General features: G+C 39.0%; 1 protein-coding gene across 1 annotated transcript in view; it reads right to left on the minus strand.

Annotated features, from left to right (window-relative positions):
• Positions 1-20,598, minus strand: part of RAB11FIP4 (RAB11 family interacting protein 4) — a 188,976-nt gene that overhangs the window by 120,585 nt on the left and 47,793 nt on the right. Inside the window, exon 2 of the mRNA XM_070934815.1 lies at positions 9,374-9,461. Within this exon, the coding sequence (XP_070790916.1) occupies positions 9,374-9,461 (88 nt within the window). The remainder of the gene's footprint in view (positions 1-9,373; positions 9,462-20,598) is intronic.

The raw sequence follows: 20,598 nt of genomic DNA on the forward strand, positions 1-20,598 counted from the left end.
GAATTTTTGCTACCGGTTCTCCAAACCACCCGCCTCCATCGCTACCGGATCGGGCGATCCAGTCTGAACTGGGAGCATTTCACCCCTGGGTACTGGCCTAGAAACCTGGAAGTGGTGAATTCTAGATCCACTTGAGGCATGAAAACATGCCTCAAGTGGGTGACTTTGGGCACTCTCTCTCAACCCAACCCACTTCACAGGGGTTTTGTTTTGGGGACAACAGGAGGAGGAAGGAGTATTGTGTACTTTTGCCACCCTGAGTTACCTATAAACTAATAAAGGAAGGATAAAAATCCAATAAATATATATATATATATTTGTGTGTGTGTGCATGTATGGGTATGGAGGGGTGAAATTCAGCTGGTTCTATCCAGCTCAGGCAAACCGGTAGCGGTGGCTGCAGGAAGCTCCACCCACCCACGCGGATGTCATGATATCGCTTTTTTGCGATATTTTAAGCCTCTGCGCATGTGCAGAAGGCTTTGCACATGTGTAGATGACAGCACGTGCACATTTGCAAACCGGTAGGGAAGGTAAGTGAATTTCACCCGTATGTATATGTATATGTATATGTATATGTATATGTATATGTATATGTATATGTGTATGTGTATGTATATGTGTAAATGTATATGTATATGTATATGTATATGTATATGTATATGTATATGTATATGTATATGTATATGTATATGTATGTATAAAGAAAGAGGCAGACATCCTGCGAGCTCCGGAACTTAAAATTTTAAAATAATTAAAATTTTATTTTACTAAGCTTTCGTCAGCCATTTGCTGACATCATCAGAGTATATGTATATGTATATATCATCAGCTTATATATAAGCTCTCTGGGTGGTACCAGGAATTTTGTGATAGAAAGGTACTAATTCATGTGTCTTTTTGGTTTGTTTGTTTCTTGCTTGCTTTGTTTTACAGTTCATTTGCTTGACCTACGGACTCTTTTTCTGTAACTGTTCATGAATTACATCTTACCCTTCTTGGGAGATCAATGGTATACATTCTCTAGCAATCTTGAACCTGGTATTGGCTTAGTGTTGAGATGAATCTGAAGAAATAATCTGGATCAGACCAAACTTTTTTTTTTTGCTTTAGGAAGTTATTTTCTAAAACAACCAGCCATCTACAGATAGGAAGTTCATGTGACAGAAAGATAGGCATAAGCTTATCTTTCTATTCAGGAACAAGTGCTCATTGGCAGGCCTCTTGCAAACATGGAGGCTTTATTGTGTTATGTGAATCAGTTGTGTCAAGTTGTATCTGTTGAGCAGGGTAAGATGTTCTTAATCCACGATCATCACATCTTCCGCTCCTTCTCTATTTCACAGACATCTTTCTGGGTCCGTGTGGATAGCACAATGCAAATGAAAGGCAGGAGTGACCCATGCTAGTCCCAGACAGGGATACTTATGTTTTCCTAATGCAGACATAAGCTTGGCTGGCAGCCTAGAAAATGCCAATGCGGGAAATTAATGCATCACCATTAGGCAAGAAATGTTTTAGTCTATCTGACTGTATTGTTAAATGCTTATATGCACATATAGCAGGAGAAGGAGGGGGAGGAGGAGGAGGAGGAGGAGGAAGAAGAAGAAGAGGAGGAGGAGGAGAAGGTGGAGGAAGATCTTATAGTTTTGGGGCATGGGAGAGACATCCAGTTCAGATTTTTTTTTCCAGATGTGCACCAGTGCATTCATAAGGGCCCAATGTATTCTTTTTAAAAGGAAAAGCAGAAAACCTAGTGACAAATTTCTGGCCTGGAATGCTTTTCTGTATCACATCATTGAAAAGACAAATAATGATTTCAGTTTCACTCTTTTGGATGGCAAGCACTCCATTTCGCTCTACAGGCAGTCCTTGATTTACAATGATTCATTTAGCAACCATTAGAGGTTACAACAGTATTGAAAAAAGTGACTTGCGAACTGTCCATGCACTTACAACCATTGCAGCATCTCCATGGTCAAAAGATCAAAATTTGGGGGCTTGGCAACCCACATATATTTACGATGGTTACAGCATCCTGGGGTCGTGTGATTTTTGTGAACTTCCCTGCCAACTTCCAACAAACAAAATCAATGCGGAAGGCGAGATTTGCTTAATGATCACCTGATTCATTTAACGACTGCAGTTATTTGCTTAACTGTGCCAAAAAAGTCTTAGAATCGGGTGTGACTCACTTAGCAACCACCTTGCTTTGCAATGGAATTCTGTTCCCAATTGTGGTCGTAAGTCGAGGACTACCTGCATTGAACAGCAAATAACTATTATAATTTATATGTAATTGTATATATGAGTAATTATGTAATTATAATTTATACATAATCAGTGTGAACAATTAACAGCTTGCCTTCAGAAGTTGTGAGTGCTCCATTACTGGAGCCTTTTAAGAAGAGACTGGATAGTCACTTGTCTGGAAGGGCATAGGGTCTCCTGCTTTTTTTTTTTTTTTTTTTTTAATTTGATTTATATGCCGCCCTTCTCCGAAGACTCAGGGCGGCTTACAATGTGCTCAGCAATAGCCTTCATCCTTTTGTATATTTATACAAAGTCAGCTTATTGCCCCCACAACTGGGTCCTCATTTCACCTACCTTAGAAAGGATGGAAGGCTGAGTCAACCTTGAGCCTTGGCGAGATTCGAACCCTGCAGTAATTGCAGGCAGCTGGTCTTAATAAGCTTAATAACAGGGTGATTAAGCAGGGAGTTGGACTAGAAGACCTCCAAGGCTCCTTCCAACTCTGCTATTCTGAAAAACATTCCATTTTTCATTTCTCTCGTGCTTTTCTGTGTTTGCTTCCATTGTAAATTTTCTGATAATAAATGTTAACTAGCACAACTGAAAAAAAAAAAAGCACCATTCAGTCAATTAGAAGGACCCAATGGAATGTTTAATTGTGTAATAAAACTTTGACCAGGGAGATCGAAGATGTGAGAACAGATGGATGCCAATTTCATAATGAATGTGTTTCTTGCCTGCAGGTAAGCTAACATTTGCCGACATCCTTTGTTCCTTGTCTTCAGGCAGTTTCAAATTCTGTGCATGTTCAGAAGTTTATATTACCATACGGCTAATTTAAAAATGTAGGGAAACTCTCTCTCTCTATGTATAGCATATGTAGAAAATTATTACTTGATCTTTCCAAAATTTTGGCAAGGGCGTGGGCTCTTCCTTTACCTGAAAGATGGTTGCCTTTCAGACTGCAAGACAGGTTTGGCAGGATTTAGGGCAAAAGTGTGAAAAATTGATATTCTGGTTTGAACCTGACTTCATAATTGCAAGTCAATGCTTTTTTTTTTTTTAGCTCCTGGGTAGAATGTTGTATCAATATTCTAGACCAACAAATTGTTAATCATACCTTTGAAACATTTTGATATAATGCAAGAAGAGTCTGGATTGCTAAATGTCTATGGAGATTGTCAGTCATCTAGGTCATGGTCATCCCAAAGGTGCTTTTTCAAGAGGCAACTAGACTTTCTGGTTTTTCTTTGAAGACGTTTCGCTTCTCATCCAAGAAGCTTCTTCAGCTTCTTCAGTGGGGAATGGATCCATCCAGTCAGAGCTGAAGAAACTTCTTGGATGAGAAGCGAAACATTTTCAAAGAAAAACCAGAAAGTCCAGAAAGTCTTTGAAAAACCAGAAAGTCTTTGAAAAAGCACCTTTTGGGACAAGGGTCTGGATTGTTGAAAACTGCTGAATGGCAATGTATTTCGTTAAAACATCTATTGATTTCTCAATTTGCATTTTCTTAAATCATCAAATCACCTGCGGTTTTGGGAAATGTTTTGGAAGAATCTAAGTCTACAATTTACTGGGTTTAAAATCTGCATTGAAGAAACATGCTCCTTGTCACTCTTTGAATTGGCTCTTTATCAAAGAAATGAAAAAACAACAACAACTGATCGCTATCATTCCATGAGAGAAAGACTTTAAGTCGCCATTTCACTAATGCACTTTTGTATTTCTATTATTGCATATATGTCTAATAGGTTTCAATGAGGAAAGACATATGTGCCAACTTCTTCATGGGAAGGGTGGAACCAAAATGAAATAATTCTCAAATACTTGTCACAAGATGGTTAGCAGTTAATACATGATTACATATAAATAAAACATAACAGGAGAGGTAACTAAGTTTGCCACACCAGTAAACTGCTAGAGAGGCAGGATTGGCTGCAGCGTCCTTCCAGGATCACACCTGACTGCACATCTGGACCGGTAGTGGGTTCCACTTATCTTCGCTACTGGTTCAGAACTGGGAGCGTGCATGGCGCTTCTGAGCATGATGACGTCCGTGATGACGTCCGGGCGGGTGGGCGGAGCCTCCCGCCGCTGCCACTACCGGTTCGCCTAAACTGGGATGAACCAGTAGAAACACACCACTGATCTGGATTTGCTCCCCTACAATATGGGGATGGTTCTTGGAATATGTGATTATGCAGTCGCAGGAAGGAAAGAAATTCACTTATACTAAAATACTTAAATTTATCCGATTGAGGAATCAGAAGCTGTGGGGAATGAATATTCATTCATTTGACTTTCTAAGCCTCAGATTATAGAGAGGAAGTTTCAAAAGAAAGCGAAAGAGAGGCTAACATTTGCAAACTACATTTCCCAGTCAGCAAATGATGCAAATTTATCAGGTAAAAAAATCCTAACTGTTCTTTCCCTGCAGAAGATAAACTTGCCCACTAGAGGGAGAATGTGTTTTGTTTTATAACCGTACTTGTTTAAGAAAACTAAAGGCAGGGTGCGAGTGAAATTGGGAGCTGAGTTGCTAGTTTGGTAAATTCTTTAGCGTAATCCGAGACAGAATATGTTAGGAGACTGCATTATTTCTTTATTGGTGGTAGGTACATGTCGCAGTGCCTTGGCTTGAATTTTATTGCTGGATTGCAGAGCCATAGAATAGATAACATAAACATCTTTGGATTATATATATATTTCTTTACTTATTCATTATTTACATTTCATATTTTTAACTGCCCATCTCCCTCGAAATTTAGCTGGCTACGGTTGCTGCATCCTGGCCAAAATGAGCCAAGCCTGATTCCTTACCAGAAAATGTAGCATGTGGTTTGGGTACCACAAAGACTGGTCACCTTATCTACTCTTTCCTTTTGTGGTTTAGACATGAAAATAAAGTGGTTTAGACATGAACTAATTAATTATACAGGGAAAAAAGGAAAATAAATATTTGTGAAAAGCAAGCATATAATTTGAATGAAGATAGTCTGATCTGATGAAATGGAGTTGATGAATACCTATGCAGAAGTGAAGAAGTAGGTTGAGTTATGAATAAAACAGTAAAATTGTATACCATGAAGTATGAGTTGGTATCACATACATTCTGTGGGTGTAAAAGTCGAAATTCATAGGTTGGCACTAGTTGCCTGTTAAAGATAAAGGTAAGGGTTCCCCTGTCCAGTATTATCCGATTCTCCATTTCTTAGCTGAGGGAGCCAGCATTGTCCAAAGACATTTTCTGTGGTCATGTGGCCAGCATGACTATACAGCAAAGATGCCTTAGAATGCTGTTATCTTCCCACCAAAGTGGTACCTATTTATCTACTTGCATTTGCATGCTTTCAAACTGTTACGTGGGCAGGAGCTAGACAAGTAATGAGAGCTCACCCCATCACGTGGCACACAGGTCTCAAACCCAGGCTGTTAGCTTTCCAGCTAATAAGTTGAACGTCTTGTTAGGCCCCTAGTTGCCTGTTATGGCCCATTAAACAGTGATAATAATTGGTCTCCGGGCACAATTCAAGGTGTTGGTTATTACCTTTAAAGCCCTACATGGCTCAGGGCCAGGTTATCTTCGAGACTGCCTTCTACCACATAGCTCCCAGCCACCGGTAAAATCCCACAGAGTTGGTCTCCCCCAGATCCTGTCAGCTAAACAATGCCGGCTGGCGGGCCCGTGGGGGAGGGCCTTCTCTGTGGCTGCCCCAGCTCTCTGGAACCAATTACCTCCTGAGGTCCGGATCACCCCCACCCTATTGGCCTTCTGAAAAGCAGTGAAGACCTGGCTTTTCCGGCAGGCCTGGGGCCGTTGATCTTGCTGTTGCGATCTTGTGAGATCCAGCCATGAATGGTGTGAATGGGTTTTAATGTTTTAATGTTTAAATGTTTTATAATGTTTTTTTTAAATGCATTGTAAGCCGCCCTGAGTCTTCAGAGAAAGGCAGCATATAAATTGAACTAATAAAATTGAACTAATAATAATAATGGAAGAATCAAGGATGAGTTTGAAGGAAAAATGTGCAACATTCTGAATAAATTCCATCCAGGGGTGGGAGTTAAGTGATACGAATGCATGAATTGGTGGGTACAAGCTGTACAACTACAGAAAAAAAGACTGGGCTATTTTGAGACCCAAGAATCAATCAGAATGTGTTGAGTATAAACTTAGAAATAGGTTGATTTATTTCAAATATATATCCTAAGACTAAGTCTATATGTACGAATGGCAAAGGAATTAATCAAAAACAGGAGTGCTCTGATTGTTTATGATGAAGTACTGGGACAATCAGTGGAACATACACAAGTGTTACAAAGATTCTGAGCATGAGACAGACAATTATCTGTTTCAGTGGTGATATTCAGCTGGTTCTATCCAATTCGGGCGAATCAGTAGCAGTGGCTGTGGGTGGCCCCGCCCACCCGCCTGAACATAATCATGTCTCATTTATCCATGTTTTTGACGCTCTACGCACACATGCATGCACGCTCACATTTGCGAACCGGTAGCAAAGGTAAGCAAAGGTATTCTCTTACCACCCCTGATCTCTGATCTGATTGTGTTAACTCTGGGTCTTAGGAAACAATGAACACTGACAAAGCACAGCTGTGAATAAGCTGTGAGAGCAAGAAGAAAATTGCATATGAAAAGAAATTAGAAGATTAAAATCCCAACTACTGGTGATCCTTGACTTACAACTGCACATTTCATGATGGTTCAAAATTACAAAAAAGTAACTTATGACCCATTCTCAAAGTAACAATTATCACACCACCCCTTACGGTCACATAATCACAACTCAGGTGCTGGGCAACGAGCTCACATTTACGATGGTTGCGGTGTCTTACAGTCCCAGGTTCACGTTTGCGATCTTCTCAACTGGCTTCTGACAAGCAAAATCAATTGAGGAAGCCGGATTCGCTTAATGACTGTGTGATTCACTTAGCAACCACATGATTCACTTAAGGGCCATGGAAAAATGGTCACAGAATCAGGTCATGTGCTTAATGACATAGAATCAGGTCATGTGCTTAATAACTCGCTTAATGACTGCATCCCTTAGCAACAGAAATTCTGGGCCCAGTTGTGGTGTGAGTCAAGGACTACTTGTAAATTAATGGAAAATAAGTGCCAGGAAAGAGGATGTGAGAACTGCCTAAAACAGAAGGAAAATAATTATGGTACAATGTACACAACTCCAGTGTGGTGTAAACACGAAAAATGATGCCTGTTAGAATAATGAAGTTGTAGGCTTAATTATTTTCCCTCCAACCCTCCTTCAAGGCCTTCAGCATCAGACGTTATATCAGATGTATATACAATATTGATGTGTGTTTGATTCCATGCCAAAAAAAAAAAAATTACCGCAGAGTTTTCATTTATTTTTCATCTCTCAGCATATGCATCTTTTTTTAAAAAATCAGCTTTATTCGTCAGATGCGGCGAATTTTTGTCCTAGTTCCCATACTAAAGCACTGAAGAATACACGTACGGCAGTTTCTTGTCCCTTGTGGGATTCCTGCGTACTCCTGTCCCCAGCAAAATAAAACAAGCCAAAACAAATAACAACAAAAACATTTAGAACAAGAGTTGTGAGTAAAGGGTGCCAAGTTTTACTCTGAACCCTGGATGTTGACTTTCAGGCTTCACTGATTGTGTACACTAAAATGCCAAATCACTTTGCAGGGACGAGAAAAGATTCTTCTCTAGGTACAGGACAAATGGGGTGCCACATAGATTTATTTCTGAAGCTAAAGAAGTGCTGTGCAAGCTCTCACAGATCATTTTGGCATCATGCAGAGAGCAGGAGGTTGATCTCCAGTAATAATTTAATTATAATAGTCAGTGTCATATAGGGCTGTTGGGCAGCGAGTAGAGATTCAGGTTTCCTCTGGATCAAGGAATTTACTGGATCAGATTTTTTTTCAGGCCATCTTACATGATAGGATTGTTTTAAGGATAATATGAAGGGAGACTCATTCATCTACACCAGCTTGATCTCCAAAAGATACATAACAAGTAAGCATTAAGAAGTACCGTATTTTTCAGACTATAAGACGTACTTTTTTGTCTCCCAAAAGGGGGCGAAAATGTCTGTGCATCTTATAGACCAAATATTGCCGAAGCCCTGGCCACCTGACAGCCAGTTTCTTTGGTCTCTGCACACCTTATTTTCGGGCTTTTTTTCAGCCTTTTTCAGGCCTTTTCTGGCCCATTTTCGAGGCTTTTTATCGGCCTGTTTTTGAGGCTTTTCAAGCCCTTTTTGAGGTTATTTTCAGCCAGTTTTTGAGGCTTTTCTCGGCCCATTTCTGAGGCTTTTCTTGGCCCATTTTTTTCCGAAAAAACAGGCCAAAAAAGCCTCAGAAATGGGCCAAAAAAAGCTCCAAAAACAGCCGAAAAAAGCCCCCAAAATGGGTCGCAAGAAGCCTTGAAAATGGGCCAAAAAGCCTCGACAATGGGCCGAAAAGAACCCTGGAGACAGGCCGAAAAAAGACTGGAAAAGGCCTGAAAAAAGGTAAGCCAAAAACTTTTGTTGTTGTTGTTTTCCTCTTCTAAATTTAGGTGCGTCTTATAGTCCGAAAATATGGTAATTGAAGAACAAAGGTAAAGTCAGTTTATGTATTAATCTTTAACTTTAACCTTAGCATTCCTTTCCTTAACCTGACAGCAGTAATAGCACAACTAGAAGTGTTTTCCCAGTGGGAGAAACCATGTTTGAGTTTCAGGTCTATGGAGATTCTCAATCGTCCAGGTCATTGTTGTCCTGAAGGTGTTCTTTCAAGAGGCAACTGGACTTCTTTTGTTTTTTCCTTGAAGGTGTTTTGCTTCTCATCCAAGAAGCTTCTTCAGTTCTGACTGAATGGTGGGGAATGGGAGAGCATTCCTTCTGAGAGTCGTTGAGGCCACCTGGAGGTTTATCTGTGCCCTCAAGGTCACCTGAAGAAAGCAAATGTGTGTGGAACCTTTTTGGAACTGCTGAAAGGACTGTGTTGTGGAATATCATTTTTCAAAATTTCTTAATGTAATTCTTTTTGTCACTCCCATATATCAATACTACCACAATTCTTGATAAATAGTAACATTTCACAGAATAATTGTAAAAACAATGTCTACCTTTGATGGCAAATACTCCATGACAGAAATCTTTGAAGCTGATCTTGCCCAGATCATTTGGATCCAAGTATTTGGCAAATTTTTCCACCTTTGAGGGAAAAAAATGAAATAGGTTAGAGCATCGGCCACATCTTTTCCCCTAGGATGACAGGTGGGAAATACAGGACTTTCTTTTCTCTCTCAAGTAAGAGATTTAAATTAGGAAGAGGAAAGTAATGCACAAATTTGCTCCATCTTTCTAAACAATCATGTTCAAATCTATTTTACAACAATTTAAAAAAAAAAAACCTTTTAGAAATAATGATGATGATGAAGATGTTGATGATGATGAAGAAGAAGATGATGATGATGACTAATGTTGATAAATGTATTTACTTCCAGACTCTCACTAGCCATGATCTGGTCTTTTGAGCATCTGAAAAAAAATGATATGCTACTTAAATATTAAAGGAAAAGAGCCATGTTGGTTTATGATAGCCAAATACAAGTAGCCCTCGACTTATGACCACAATTGAGCACCACATTTCTGTTGCTGAGTGAGACATTTGTTAAGTGAGTTTTGCTCCTTTTTACAACCTTTCTTGCCACAGTTGTTAAATGAATCACTGCAGGTGTTAAGGTAGTAACATGGTTGCTAATTGAATCTGGCTTCCCCATTGACTTTGCTAGTCAGAAGATCACAAAAGGGATCACATGACCACGGGACACTGCAACCGTCATAAATATGAAGCAGTTGCCAAGCATCTGAACTTTGATCACATGATCACGAGGATGTTGCAAGTGTGAAAAACGGTCATAAGCCTCTTTTTCTAGTGCCATTGTAACTTCGAACATTCATTAAACAAACTGTTGTAAGTTAAGGACTACCTGTATTAGTACCTTTTCAGACTAATAAATGTTATTTAAAAATTAAATAAACATATTTTAATTTTGTTTTGAAACCTTTCACAATATTTTAAAATATCTCAGAAAATCTAATGCCTTTTAATGTAAAAGGATCCCATCTTCTGGTTTATGCTACTGGTAATACACTGCTGATATACGTCTATTGAAACCTCTTTCTCGCATTTGAAGTGAGCACTGAAGTAGACAGTCTGTACTGAATTTCCCCCCCTCTTTTACACGACGTATTAAGAGCCTGGTTCTGGTCAATACATTTCTTTTGGTGGCTGACCATTAAAAAGAAGAATACTAAGTACCATCTCCAAATTTCTTTCTCTAGCATGATGTTCTCATGCTGACGTACCACTCTGGAGGATTTCCCCACCAGTTCAAAAATCACAGCATCATCATAGAACTCGAGTGTAAACTAACAAACATAGAAAGTAATCTACATGGTCAGATAAAAATGTTAGCTGCTGAGCTTTCAAAAGTCAGTCAGAATTGTAGAAAAAGTCTTTAGCCCGCCAGAGAAAAATTTCAGACATGGCACTGCCTGAAATTTGTAGTCCAAATCTCCAGCGTATCAGTGTAGATTTGATACGTACTGTCAGGGATCTGTGTGAAGATGGCGGTTAGAAATACTATAAATACATCAAGTGAGTTGCAGGTGTTTCATTTCAGATATCTATATATAACCAAGCTCACACCGACACAAATGTGTTAGCAGAATGAATATCAGAAGAAACTAGCTAAAGACAACATAGGAAAATCTACATGCAACTGCTGAAGTTCCAATTTTTGTCATAACTATTCAAGAGCCTAGGTAGGGCTTCTTCTCCAGATGCAAGGCAAGGGAGAAGTCGGTGTGTAAGAAGGATGCATTTTAAATATCCTATATGCAAATCATTTAGAATCAATGAAAACATCATCAATATTTCAAATTATGACCAAAGACAAATTATTGAGCAGGATTGTCAGATCGCATGATGGATACTCATTCTCATTCCTGAAACCTCAACATTGTCATAATGAAGTTCCTGAATCCCTTCATAGTTATATTTGCATTGTATGTGGCAAAACTCTAACCTACATGTATTAAGGTGTGTGAACCAGGCTTATTTTTTCGTATGGGATGTGGAAATGCTGCCCTGTTTAGGAAGATAAGATTGAACAGCTCTTTTATTTTCTAAAAAATTAATCTTGGTAGTAACCACAAGCATGTCAGTGTCTAATGATATCTAACTCAAGATGCAACTTCACGACAAGGGGTGGAAAGCTAGCAAATTGTTCAGCACCATGGACAGCTGTTGTTTCCAAATAACTTGTGGCGCATGCTTAAGGAAAGGCCAACCTATCAGAAATACCACCACCTACGTTTGCTGCCTGTAAACCTGCAGTCCTGCTCAGCAGATACACATAACCTTTCCTCTCTCTGACATTTCAACCCATTGCATTCTATTTCAAGAATTACCTTCTGTTCCACCTAGAATTCCTCTCAAAAATACCCAGGGAACTGAGCATAACAAATACATTGGTAAGCTTTTCAATATACAGTTCTGTTAAAGGATAATGAAAAACTGTTTTGCACACACATACAGAGAGAGAGAGAGAGAAAATACAGTGAATGCCTTCATATGTTGCATTGTATTCAAATGTGATTAACCTGCGTTTAGCATGTTTTGTTTTTTTCAAGAATTACACTGTGTTGAAGATTATGATTTATGGATTCATTTATGAGAACTAAAAAGGTCGTAAAAAGGAAAAAAAGTGATATATTCTAGGGAGCAGAGACAAGATATACATTAAAAAAAATAAAATAAAATCCTCATCTAGAAATACATTAGCAATTGCAAACACAACTGTCTCGTCTGTTTTATTTGCTTATAAATTTAACTTGAGGGAAAATGTCAGCACCGGTGACTTAAGGACCAGAAGACCATTGCCATTAGCCACTACAGGATGCTTTGATTCCTCTTTTGCTCTCTTCTAAAATGACCTAGGCTAATCTGAAAAAGCTAAGCAGGGCCAGGCCTGGTGGTTATACTTGGTTAAGTGGACTATCAGAAAACCCAAGGATCATAGGCTAGGCAGAGAAGTCAAATAAACATCCTGAATGAAGGCAATGACCCCTTCCATAGTGGGTCCAGGAGTCAATTTCAGGTTAAGAACACTGTTGTATTGTAATGGGATCACAGAATTGGGACACACAGTTTCCAACAAGAACAAAGAACAAGGAGGGAAATGGTGTGATTATTTTCTATTCTGCTGCTTTGGAACTTCCAAATCTGCAAGCAAAGGCTACCAATCAGAACCTCACACCTGGCACCTAGCCTAAGCAATACACATTTACTTCTCCCCTATCCTGCTGTCAGGCCATCAGATCTTCTCTCCCTATCCTTCCTGACTGCTCATTCTCTTGTTCACAGGGCCCATATTGACTGTGCCATGTCGCGAAAAGGCTTCCTGCCAGAGTCCTGTTTTCCACCACTCTTTGCATTCTTCCTCCTTCCTCTGCTGAAGAGTTGTAATTTAGGATTGCAAAAAAGGGACCAAGAACCATCTTTCAAAGAGGAACAAGTGGACCTTGTTTTTAATTATTTGATGGAACCAAGAGAACCCATGACTAGGTATTCCAAGTTTCTAGCTAGCTAGCCAAACTCTTTCTCAAAATATTTTCTTGCATTCTCCTTTTAATTTTCCCCCCACCCTCAGGTAATATTTCATGTGACTCAGACCCATGAACTACTTCTCCATTTACTTTCTTCCCCCCTCCTTAGAGGTGTCTCTTTTCAAGTCGCTGGGATATCTACCAAGCCTTTGAGTTCTCCCAAGCCTGCTGGCAATTCCGCTTGAAAGTGATTGGGACCATTTTGGGTCCCTAAGAATTATAATTAGTTCACTCTCTTGCAGGGAGTTGGCACATGTAATTCTCTAAAGCAGTGGGTCTCAACCTTCCTAATGCTGTGACCCTTTAATACAGGTCCTCATCTTCTGGTGACCCCCAACCATAAAATTATTCCTAAGACCATTGAAAATATGTGTTTTCCGATGGTCTTAGGCGACCCCTGTGAAAGGGTTGTTCGACCCCCAAAGGGGTCCCGACCCACAGGTTGAGAACCACTGCTCTAGAGGTTGCCAAGCTAAAATTCCCAGAAGTATCCATCAGCATGGCCAATGATAAGGAATGTTGAGTCATCGCATCTGGAGATCTACAAGTTCCCTATTCTGGTTATATAGGATGAATCCATTCAAGGTTGTGGAAAAGGTTAGCGAAATATTTTCTAAGGTTGCTTTTTCCCCCTTTTCATCTCTTGTCAAGAGATAAAAGGCAAATGACTGATTACATGGCATTATCAGCAAGTGACATCACCCTTTTGCCCTGCTATAGTGAAGATAGGGGCCTGGTGGCTCAGCAGACTAAGCATTGTGATTAACACCAGCTGTCTGCAATTACTGTAAGTTCGAATCTCACCAGGCTCAAGGTTGACTCAGCCTTCCATTCTTTCAAAGGTAGGTGAAATGAGGACCCAGTTGTGGGGGCAATAAGCTGACTTTGTATAAATATACAAAAGTATGAAGGCTATTGCTTAACGCATTGTAAGTCGCCCTGAGTCTCCGGAGAAGGGCGGCATATAAATCAAATTAAAAAAACAAATAAATAAATAAATAAAAAAGATAGGGAAGCAGAAGTGCCAAACCAGTAGCAGAGCTAGTTGGTAGTCATGGACCCAACCTTGATCCATTCAGATGCTTGGCATTTAAGGTTATCAATACAACATGAAACCCGGTTTTAGGGAAACAAGGTACCAGCACAGATTATATGCTCATCCTGAGACCAAGTTGACTCTACAAGTTTTAAAGCCTGACTAGGCTCAGTGGCTAAAACACTGAGCTTGTTGATCAGAAAGGGCTGCAGTTCGGCGGTTCAAATCCCTAGTACAGGTCTCCTGCGTGAGCAGGGGGTTGGACTAGATGACCTCCAAGATCCCTTCCAACTCTGTTACTGTTACACTAACTCACTCTCATTAGTATGCAATGTGTTCGTTTTTTTAAAAAAATGATTTCATCTCCCTCTCTCCCTCTTGTACCCGGATATGAGGACTCCTGGACAAGTTATTCTGAACTTAAAGCACATAACTCTTGATCTCAGGCTTTGCTGTATCAATTTGTCTCAACTTTAGAGAGAAATAGCCAGTATTTCTTCTTACTGCTTGGTGGAGCATGTTAGGAACAATTAATCAGACTTTCAGGAAAGACAAAACACTATCAGGGCTACCAGAGTTATTTATGGGAGAATAAAAGGTTAGCAGCTTGCCACCTGAATAATCGGGATTCATGACATGGAAACGCTTCTATTCCCAAAGACATAATCTACTTGAACACACTGGAATGCTATACTGTATTTTAAAATAAATACAGGCTGTCAGATAACTTGCTTGCCTAATCAAGCTTGTGGCTCAAAAAAGGGAAAACAGGTCCTTGGCATATGTTGACTGGCTCAAAAGATTTTCCTATCTGAGGACAACCAATCACGGATCAGAGTTGAGGAACAGAGATTGTGCTTTGCTTACAAAAGCTCCTGCTTTCCTTTCACTGGCACCTTCATTTAAAAGTCTTCACCTCATGTACAAAAAGGTGTTCACATTTGCAACATCACGCCAAATTTCTACCTGAGGCTGTTCTGGTACGCAACCTTTTATTCTAGCCTTATGTATCTCCTATCTATCTATCTATCTATCTATCTATCTATCTATCTATCTATCTATCTACCCATCCTTCTGTCTTTCATTCATTCAATTTCTGTAGCTGCCCATCTTAGCCACATGACTCTAGGTGGCCAACAATTCTAATTCAGACAATGATCTAACATCAGGCAAGGTGGCAATTAGACAATAAAATTGCAATCCAGGTGCAGGTAGTCCTCAACTTATGACCACAACTGAGCCCAAAATTTCAGTTGCTAAGCAAGACAATTGTTAGGTGAATTTTGCCTCATTTTATGACCATTCTTGCCCCAGTTGTTAAGTGAATCACTGCAGTTGTTCAGTTACTAACACGGTTGTTAAGTGAATCTGGCTTCCCTGTTGAGTTTGCTTGTCAGAAGGTCACAAAAGGTGATCACATGACCCCCCAGGACACTGCAACCATTATAAATATAGTTGCCAAGTGTCCAAATGTTGATCATGTGGACCACAGGAATGCTGCAACAGTTGTATGTGTGAAAAATGGCCATAAGTCACTTTTTTCAGTGCCATTGTAACTTCAAATGTTCACTAAGCGAATGGTTGTAAGTCAAGGATTACTTGCATAGCTGAAGAAACATGCGTGTCCTCCTTCTCTACACATCCTGCTGTTAAGGCATACTGTCAACCAGAATAGGCAAAATGGAGGTGAGTAGCCAAAACCTCACTTCCAATCCTTTTCAGATCTTTTCAGTTTTTGGATTCACATATAATGCTAAGCTTGTTTTAAACATGATTTGTTGAATAAGCCACAAATTATTGGAACTGCATAATGTGCTAGGCAGAATGTCTTGGCTGATAAACCACACAGCCAAGTCACATACAATACAATAAACCAAAATACAGTCTGTGACCTCCCCAACCCATATATGGGTTAGACAGAATATGACAGACCACCCACCTTGCTACTGATCTCTTCTTCCCTTTCCTTGGATTTACATGGCCTGTCCCACATTTTTTCTGTATCTTAAATTATTGTATTTTATTCCAATTTCATTTTAGACTGTATTTTATTCCAATTTCATTTTAAATTGCTTTTATCAAATTTTAGTAATAATTTGTTTCTGAAACTCTGCACTTTGATATGGCCCAAGGGCTAAACAATCAATAAATAAAGATCGTATTACATTTTAGCTATAAATCACACTGCTTTTACATGATGACTAATCTTTTAGTGCGCCAGAGAGAATCAGCCAAATATCGCAGTTAAAAGGCACAACTATATAATTGGCAATTTCATTAATATTGTTAAAGGAAGTTCTCACATATTGGATGTGTTTGTATCTTAGCTGGAATTTCCTGTGGCATAAAATCAAATACATAAAGCTTTCCCCTAGATGGTTGTTTGAAAAGCTCTTGCATCATTTATAAGAGAAACTGCAGATCTCTGCCATCTTGAATTTAACAGAGAATGCACACGTTTGAAAGATACAAGGTGTTGGAAAATAGTTGGGCTAAAAATAGAATTATCCTATGGAGATGAGAGGTAATATATGAGATTGCCTTTTTGAAGTGGAATATTTTGAGTTGTGCCTCTGATATCTTCCTGCATTGATTCTAAAAAGCCCAAAATTCAACGGTAGATGCCTTGAAATTCTTCTGCTTGACATGCATGTGGGTTTGCAATAGGCTTTGACTGTAGTGCAAACTGGCATGTGGCAGGTTTGAGTCCACTGGTGATAACATTTGAGTTCAAACAATACTTTAAGCGATGGTTTGTTTTAAATTTAAGTTGTTGAATAACTCAGAACAGCCAAGCTCACACAATGCACTAAATAATAAAGCATGGTTTGTGGCATACAGTGGCTGGATTCACAACCCTATGAAGAAGAAAAGTTACATTGTGGACGAAGCCAAGCAGTCAAACAACCATTTACTGCCTAAAAACAAAATATTAGGAATTTGGCTTAACATTTGGTTGTGAAATACGACTTGGACCAACAACTAATGCATCCTTTAATATACAACTATTAACCAACTACTAAAAATAATGTTAAGAGAACAAAGAGCAATCGATTAATCCTGTTACCAGCCACTATGTTTATATGAGTTAAGACCAAAGAATTCAATATGTGTTAAAATATAACAATCGTTGTGCATCCCATATGCAGAATTGGCCAGAAGGAAGACTTAAAGAGTGTCTATTTTCATATGCCCAATACATGGAATGCTGCAAATGTGTTTTGAAAATACATTCAGCAGGGTAAGAATTAATTCAGCTATTGTTGTCTTCTAAGGTGGAGTGAAAGCTGAACATGCTCCAGTTATGCCATCGCCTAAGAGAATCATCCTTTCACCTTCAACTGGCTCTTTGATTTAACCATTTTCTTTTTTAAAAGAGGAATTCTTTCTGGAAAAGGTCTAACTGAAGATAATGCTTGTAATGCTTTCCTCTCCACCAACTCCAGAGGATCAAATCAAGAGGAGGCTAATTTAGATAAGATTTTAATGGGCTCTGATGATCATATAATTAAAAAGTTGTATAGATAGTTGTTAGAAGTAAAACTGGAAGAAGAACAACTTAAAGAAACAATGATAGCGTGGGGGAAAATTTTTGGTTACGGTATTGATTTAGAGAAATGGCAAAAATTGTGGTCACATAACTATAAAATGACAATGTCTACAGCTTATAAGGAGAATTTGTATAAGATGTTTTACAGGTGGCATTTACCCCCAACGAGGATAGCCAGAATGTTCCAGAATAAATCGGAGAAGTGTTGGAAATGTCATCAGACTCCAAAATCCTATTACCACATGTGGTGGACATGCGGAGATGCAAAGAGATATTGGACTAAGATACACACGTGGTTGGAAAAAATGACTAAGAGACATATTGATTTTAAACCAGAGATATTTTTATTAGGGATCTTACCAGAGACATATAATAAAGAATTGCAATATTTAATTGTGAACTTTTTAACAGCAGCTAGAATTGTATTTGCAAAAAATTGGAAAGGAGAAAGGACACCTACTGATGAAGAAATTATTAAGAAAATGATGGACTGTGCTGAAATGAGTAAATTGACATTTGAAATAAGAGAGCAGGAAGATAAACAATATTATTTGATATGGAATTTATTTTATCAATGGATGGACAATAAAAAATGGAGATAAATATGAAATAGGTGGATGCTGAGATAAATTAAGTGAATTTCTTTTTTATATATATGAAAATAACCTCAAAATAGTGATATTTTGAAGAGAGGAGGGAGCACAAAAGGATACAAACCGATCAATATACTGTCTGTAACTGTATGGAATGATGATGTTTTTATATTTTATTTTTGTTTAAAAATAAAAAATTATTGAGGAAAAAAAAAAGAGGAGGCCATCATTCACCCTTCCTCCACAGCTTAAAATATGGCAGAATTATTTTACTTCTGGTCCAAGGAAGATTAAGTCATCCCTTTCCTTTTGTGTGTGTATATATGTAGTGTGTGTGTGTGTGTGTGTGTGTGTGTGTGTGTGTGTGTGTGTTTCTCTCTCTGTGTATAAATTACATGCCATCAAACTGGTGTCAACTCTTAGTGATCACATAGATTTTCTCCACGATGATTGGTTCCTAAGCTGGCCTTCCAATAGTGCACCCATTGCTACTCTAACTGAGACCATCCACCTTGCTGAAGGTTGTCCTGTTCTCTTTCTTTCTTCTGCATAGATTACACTACATCCCCTTCCCCGCTTTTCTGATATGGGCTGCAGCATCCTTGATGTGGGGGCTTGTTTCCCATAAAGACCAAGGCAAGTGGTGATATTCTCTTGTCTTTGCCACCAGACTTTCCACTCTACGCCTAGCCAGGACTTTTATCCCTTATGTTCCTCTCTGAGAGTGCTACTTGTATGTTATTGTGTGCTTATTATATTCTTTTGGATTTTTTTTTAGATGATGGGTGGATGGGAGATTTGGAGTTTATCAGATCATGTCATCTTAAAGATCAATAGTCTTATATTTACCCTTCCCTCCTCATCTGCTTTTCCTTCGTTGTTCCTTTGTTGTTATGCATTTTAGATTAAAATCCAGCAAGCCGAAAAATTGCTTTGGGTTGAAAATGGTATAAATTGCTGCAAGTAAGTAAGTCAATTTCTTTCAACTAATGCCAACTAATTGCTTGCTGCAAGAAGTTCTATTAGTTTGTGACAACCATTCAGAAACCCAGCATAAATATAATAAAGTCGTTCTTTAGCAGATTCTTATTTAGAAGTTGGAAATCTCACCATAACACGTATGATGGGCCATGTGCTGAAAAGGGTTATTATTAAAGAAGCAGCCCTCCGATTAGTACCAGAAGAAATGGTTTAACCGTTCAAGAGCCTTGGTCTTTTCTCCCCTTTCCCAACATCATCTCAAAACCCCAGAAAAGATGCAGGCTGTGATCGCCATTAGTTTTGATAGGGATAATTACAAGGCACAAAATGGTTCTGCCTGAAGAGCAAGGGCAGGTTAACTTCCCTTATTCCAAGAAAAGGATGCGAATTAAGGAACTGGGGCAGCTGGCTTGAAGGCTCGAACAAACAGCATGGTGAATTCATTTATTTATATATTAGATTCATGTCTCTAAGGGGCAGAAGGAATAGGCGTGAGGAACAGGAAAAAGACAGGTTATAGGCAGGTAAAAGAAACCTGAGTTGGAACTGAAATGTAATTTGAGAAAGCACCTCAGACCCTCAATCTTTTCTTCTCAAAGCTAAGCTGTCCCATTTCTATAGTCCCAATAAATCATTCTTAGCTTCTAGAGCCATGAAGAACTTCTATTCCATTATCTCTGATTTATATATATATATATCTTTCTACTGAGTTTCCTGTAAAAGAATACACAGCTACCCAGGGAGATACGTCACTAAAAAATGGGTCTTAATCTAGCTGGGGGCTAGCATCAACTCAGAATTAACTGCAATTTTCTTCCCTCATTAAGGAACAACAACAGATCTTAATTTAGGCTGTCTAGTTTTATAAAGCCGCTAGAAAGCAAAATAATCACAAAGCCACTGCAATCCAATTACCCCATTTTCTTTTAAAACTATTGCTAATAATGTTGATCCTCCATTTCTTCTCTAACAATCCGCTCACTCCGTAAGATTTAAGCAACCCTAATAGAATCTCTACTGCTAGGGTGGGGAACATGGGAACAGTAATGTCCAATGGAATCCTCCTTGGGGAACCTTCCAGAAGCATTATCCTCTCCATTTTAAAAGATGCTTTTAGTTAATCCAAATTAAAAGGGAAGTTAATATGCAGGAAAGCCAAAGGGTAGGCCTGCAGGATTGCTTTTTCTATATTGAAAAAAAAAACCCCGAGTCACGTCGGTATTTTTAAACATGTAGACGGTGAGTGGATGGGTCAACTCATCCATGTGTTCATCTATCCAAGAAAAGAAAAAGAGGGAACTGGTGCAATAAGTAGCAGCCGGAGCATCCTAGGTTGTTGATCAGGAGCAACCTGGTTTTTTCTGCTGAGTTGGTGCATGGTGATGAGATAGACCTTCCTGGCAGCTGTTTTGTGAATGGGCAATTCCCCCACAACACATGCTCTCAAATGTCCAGATGTATCTACTACAGTGATAAAATCTGAACCAGTTTACTACCATTTCGCTGGCTGCACAT

The sequence above is a fragment of the Pituophis catenifer genome, unplaced genomic scaffold, assembly GCF_029215685.1.
Source record: "Pituophis catenifer annectens isolate HBS135680 unplaced genomic scaffold, rPitCat1.0.hap2 SCAF_2, whole genome shotgun sequence".
NCBI lineage: Eukaryota > Metazoa > Chordata > Lepidosauria > Squamata > Colubridae > Pituophis > Pituophis catenifer.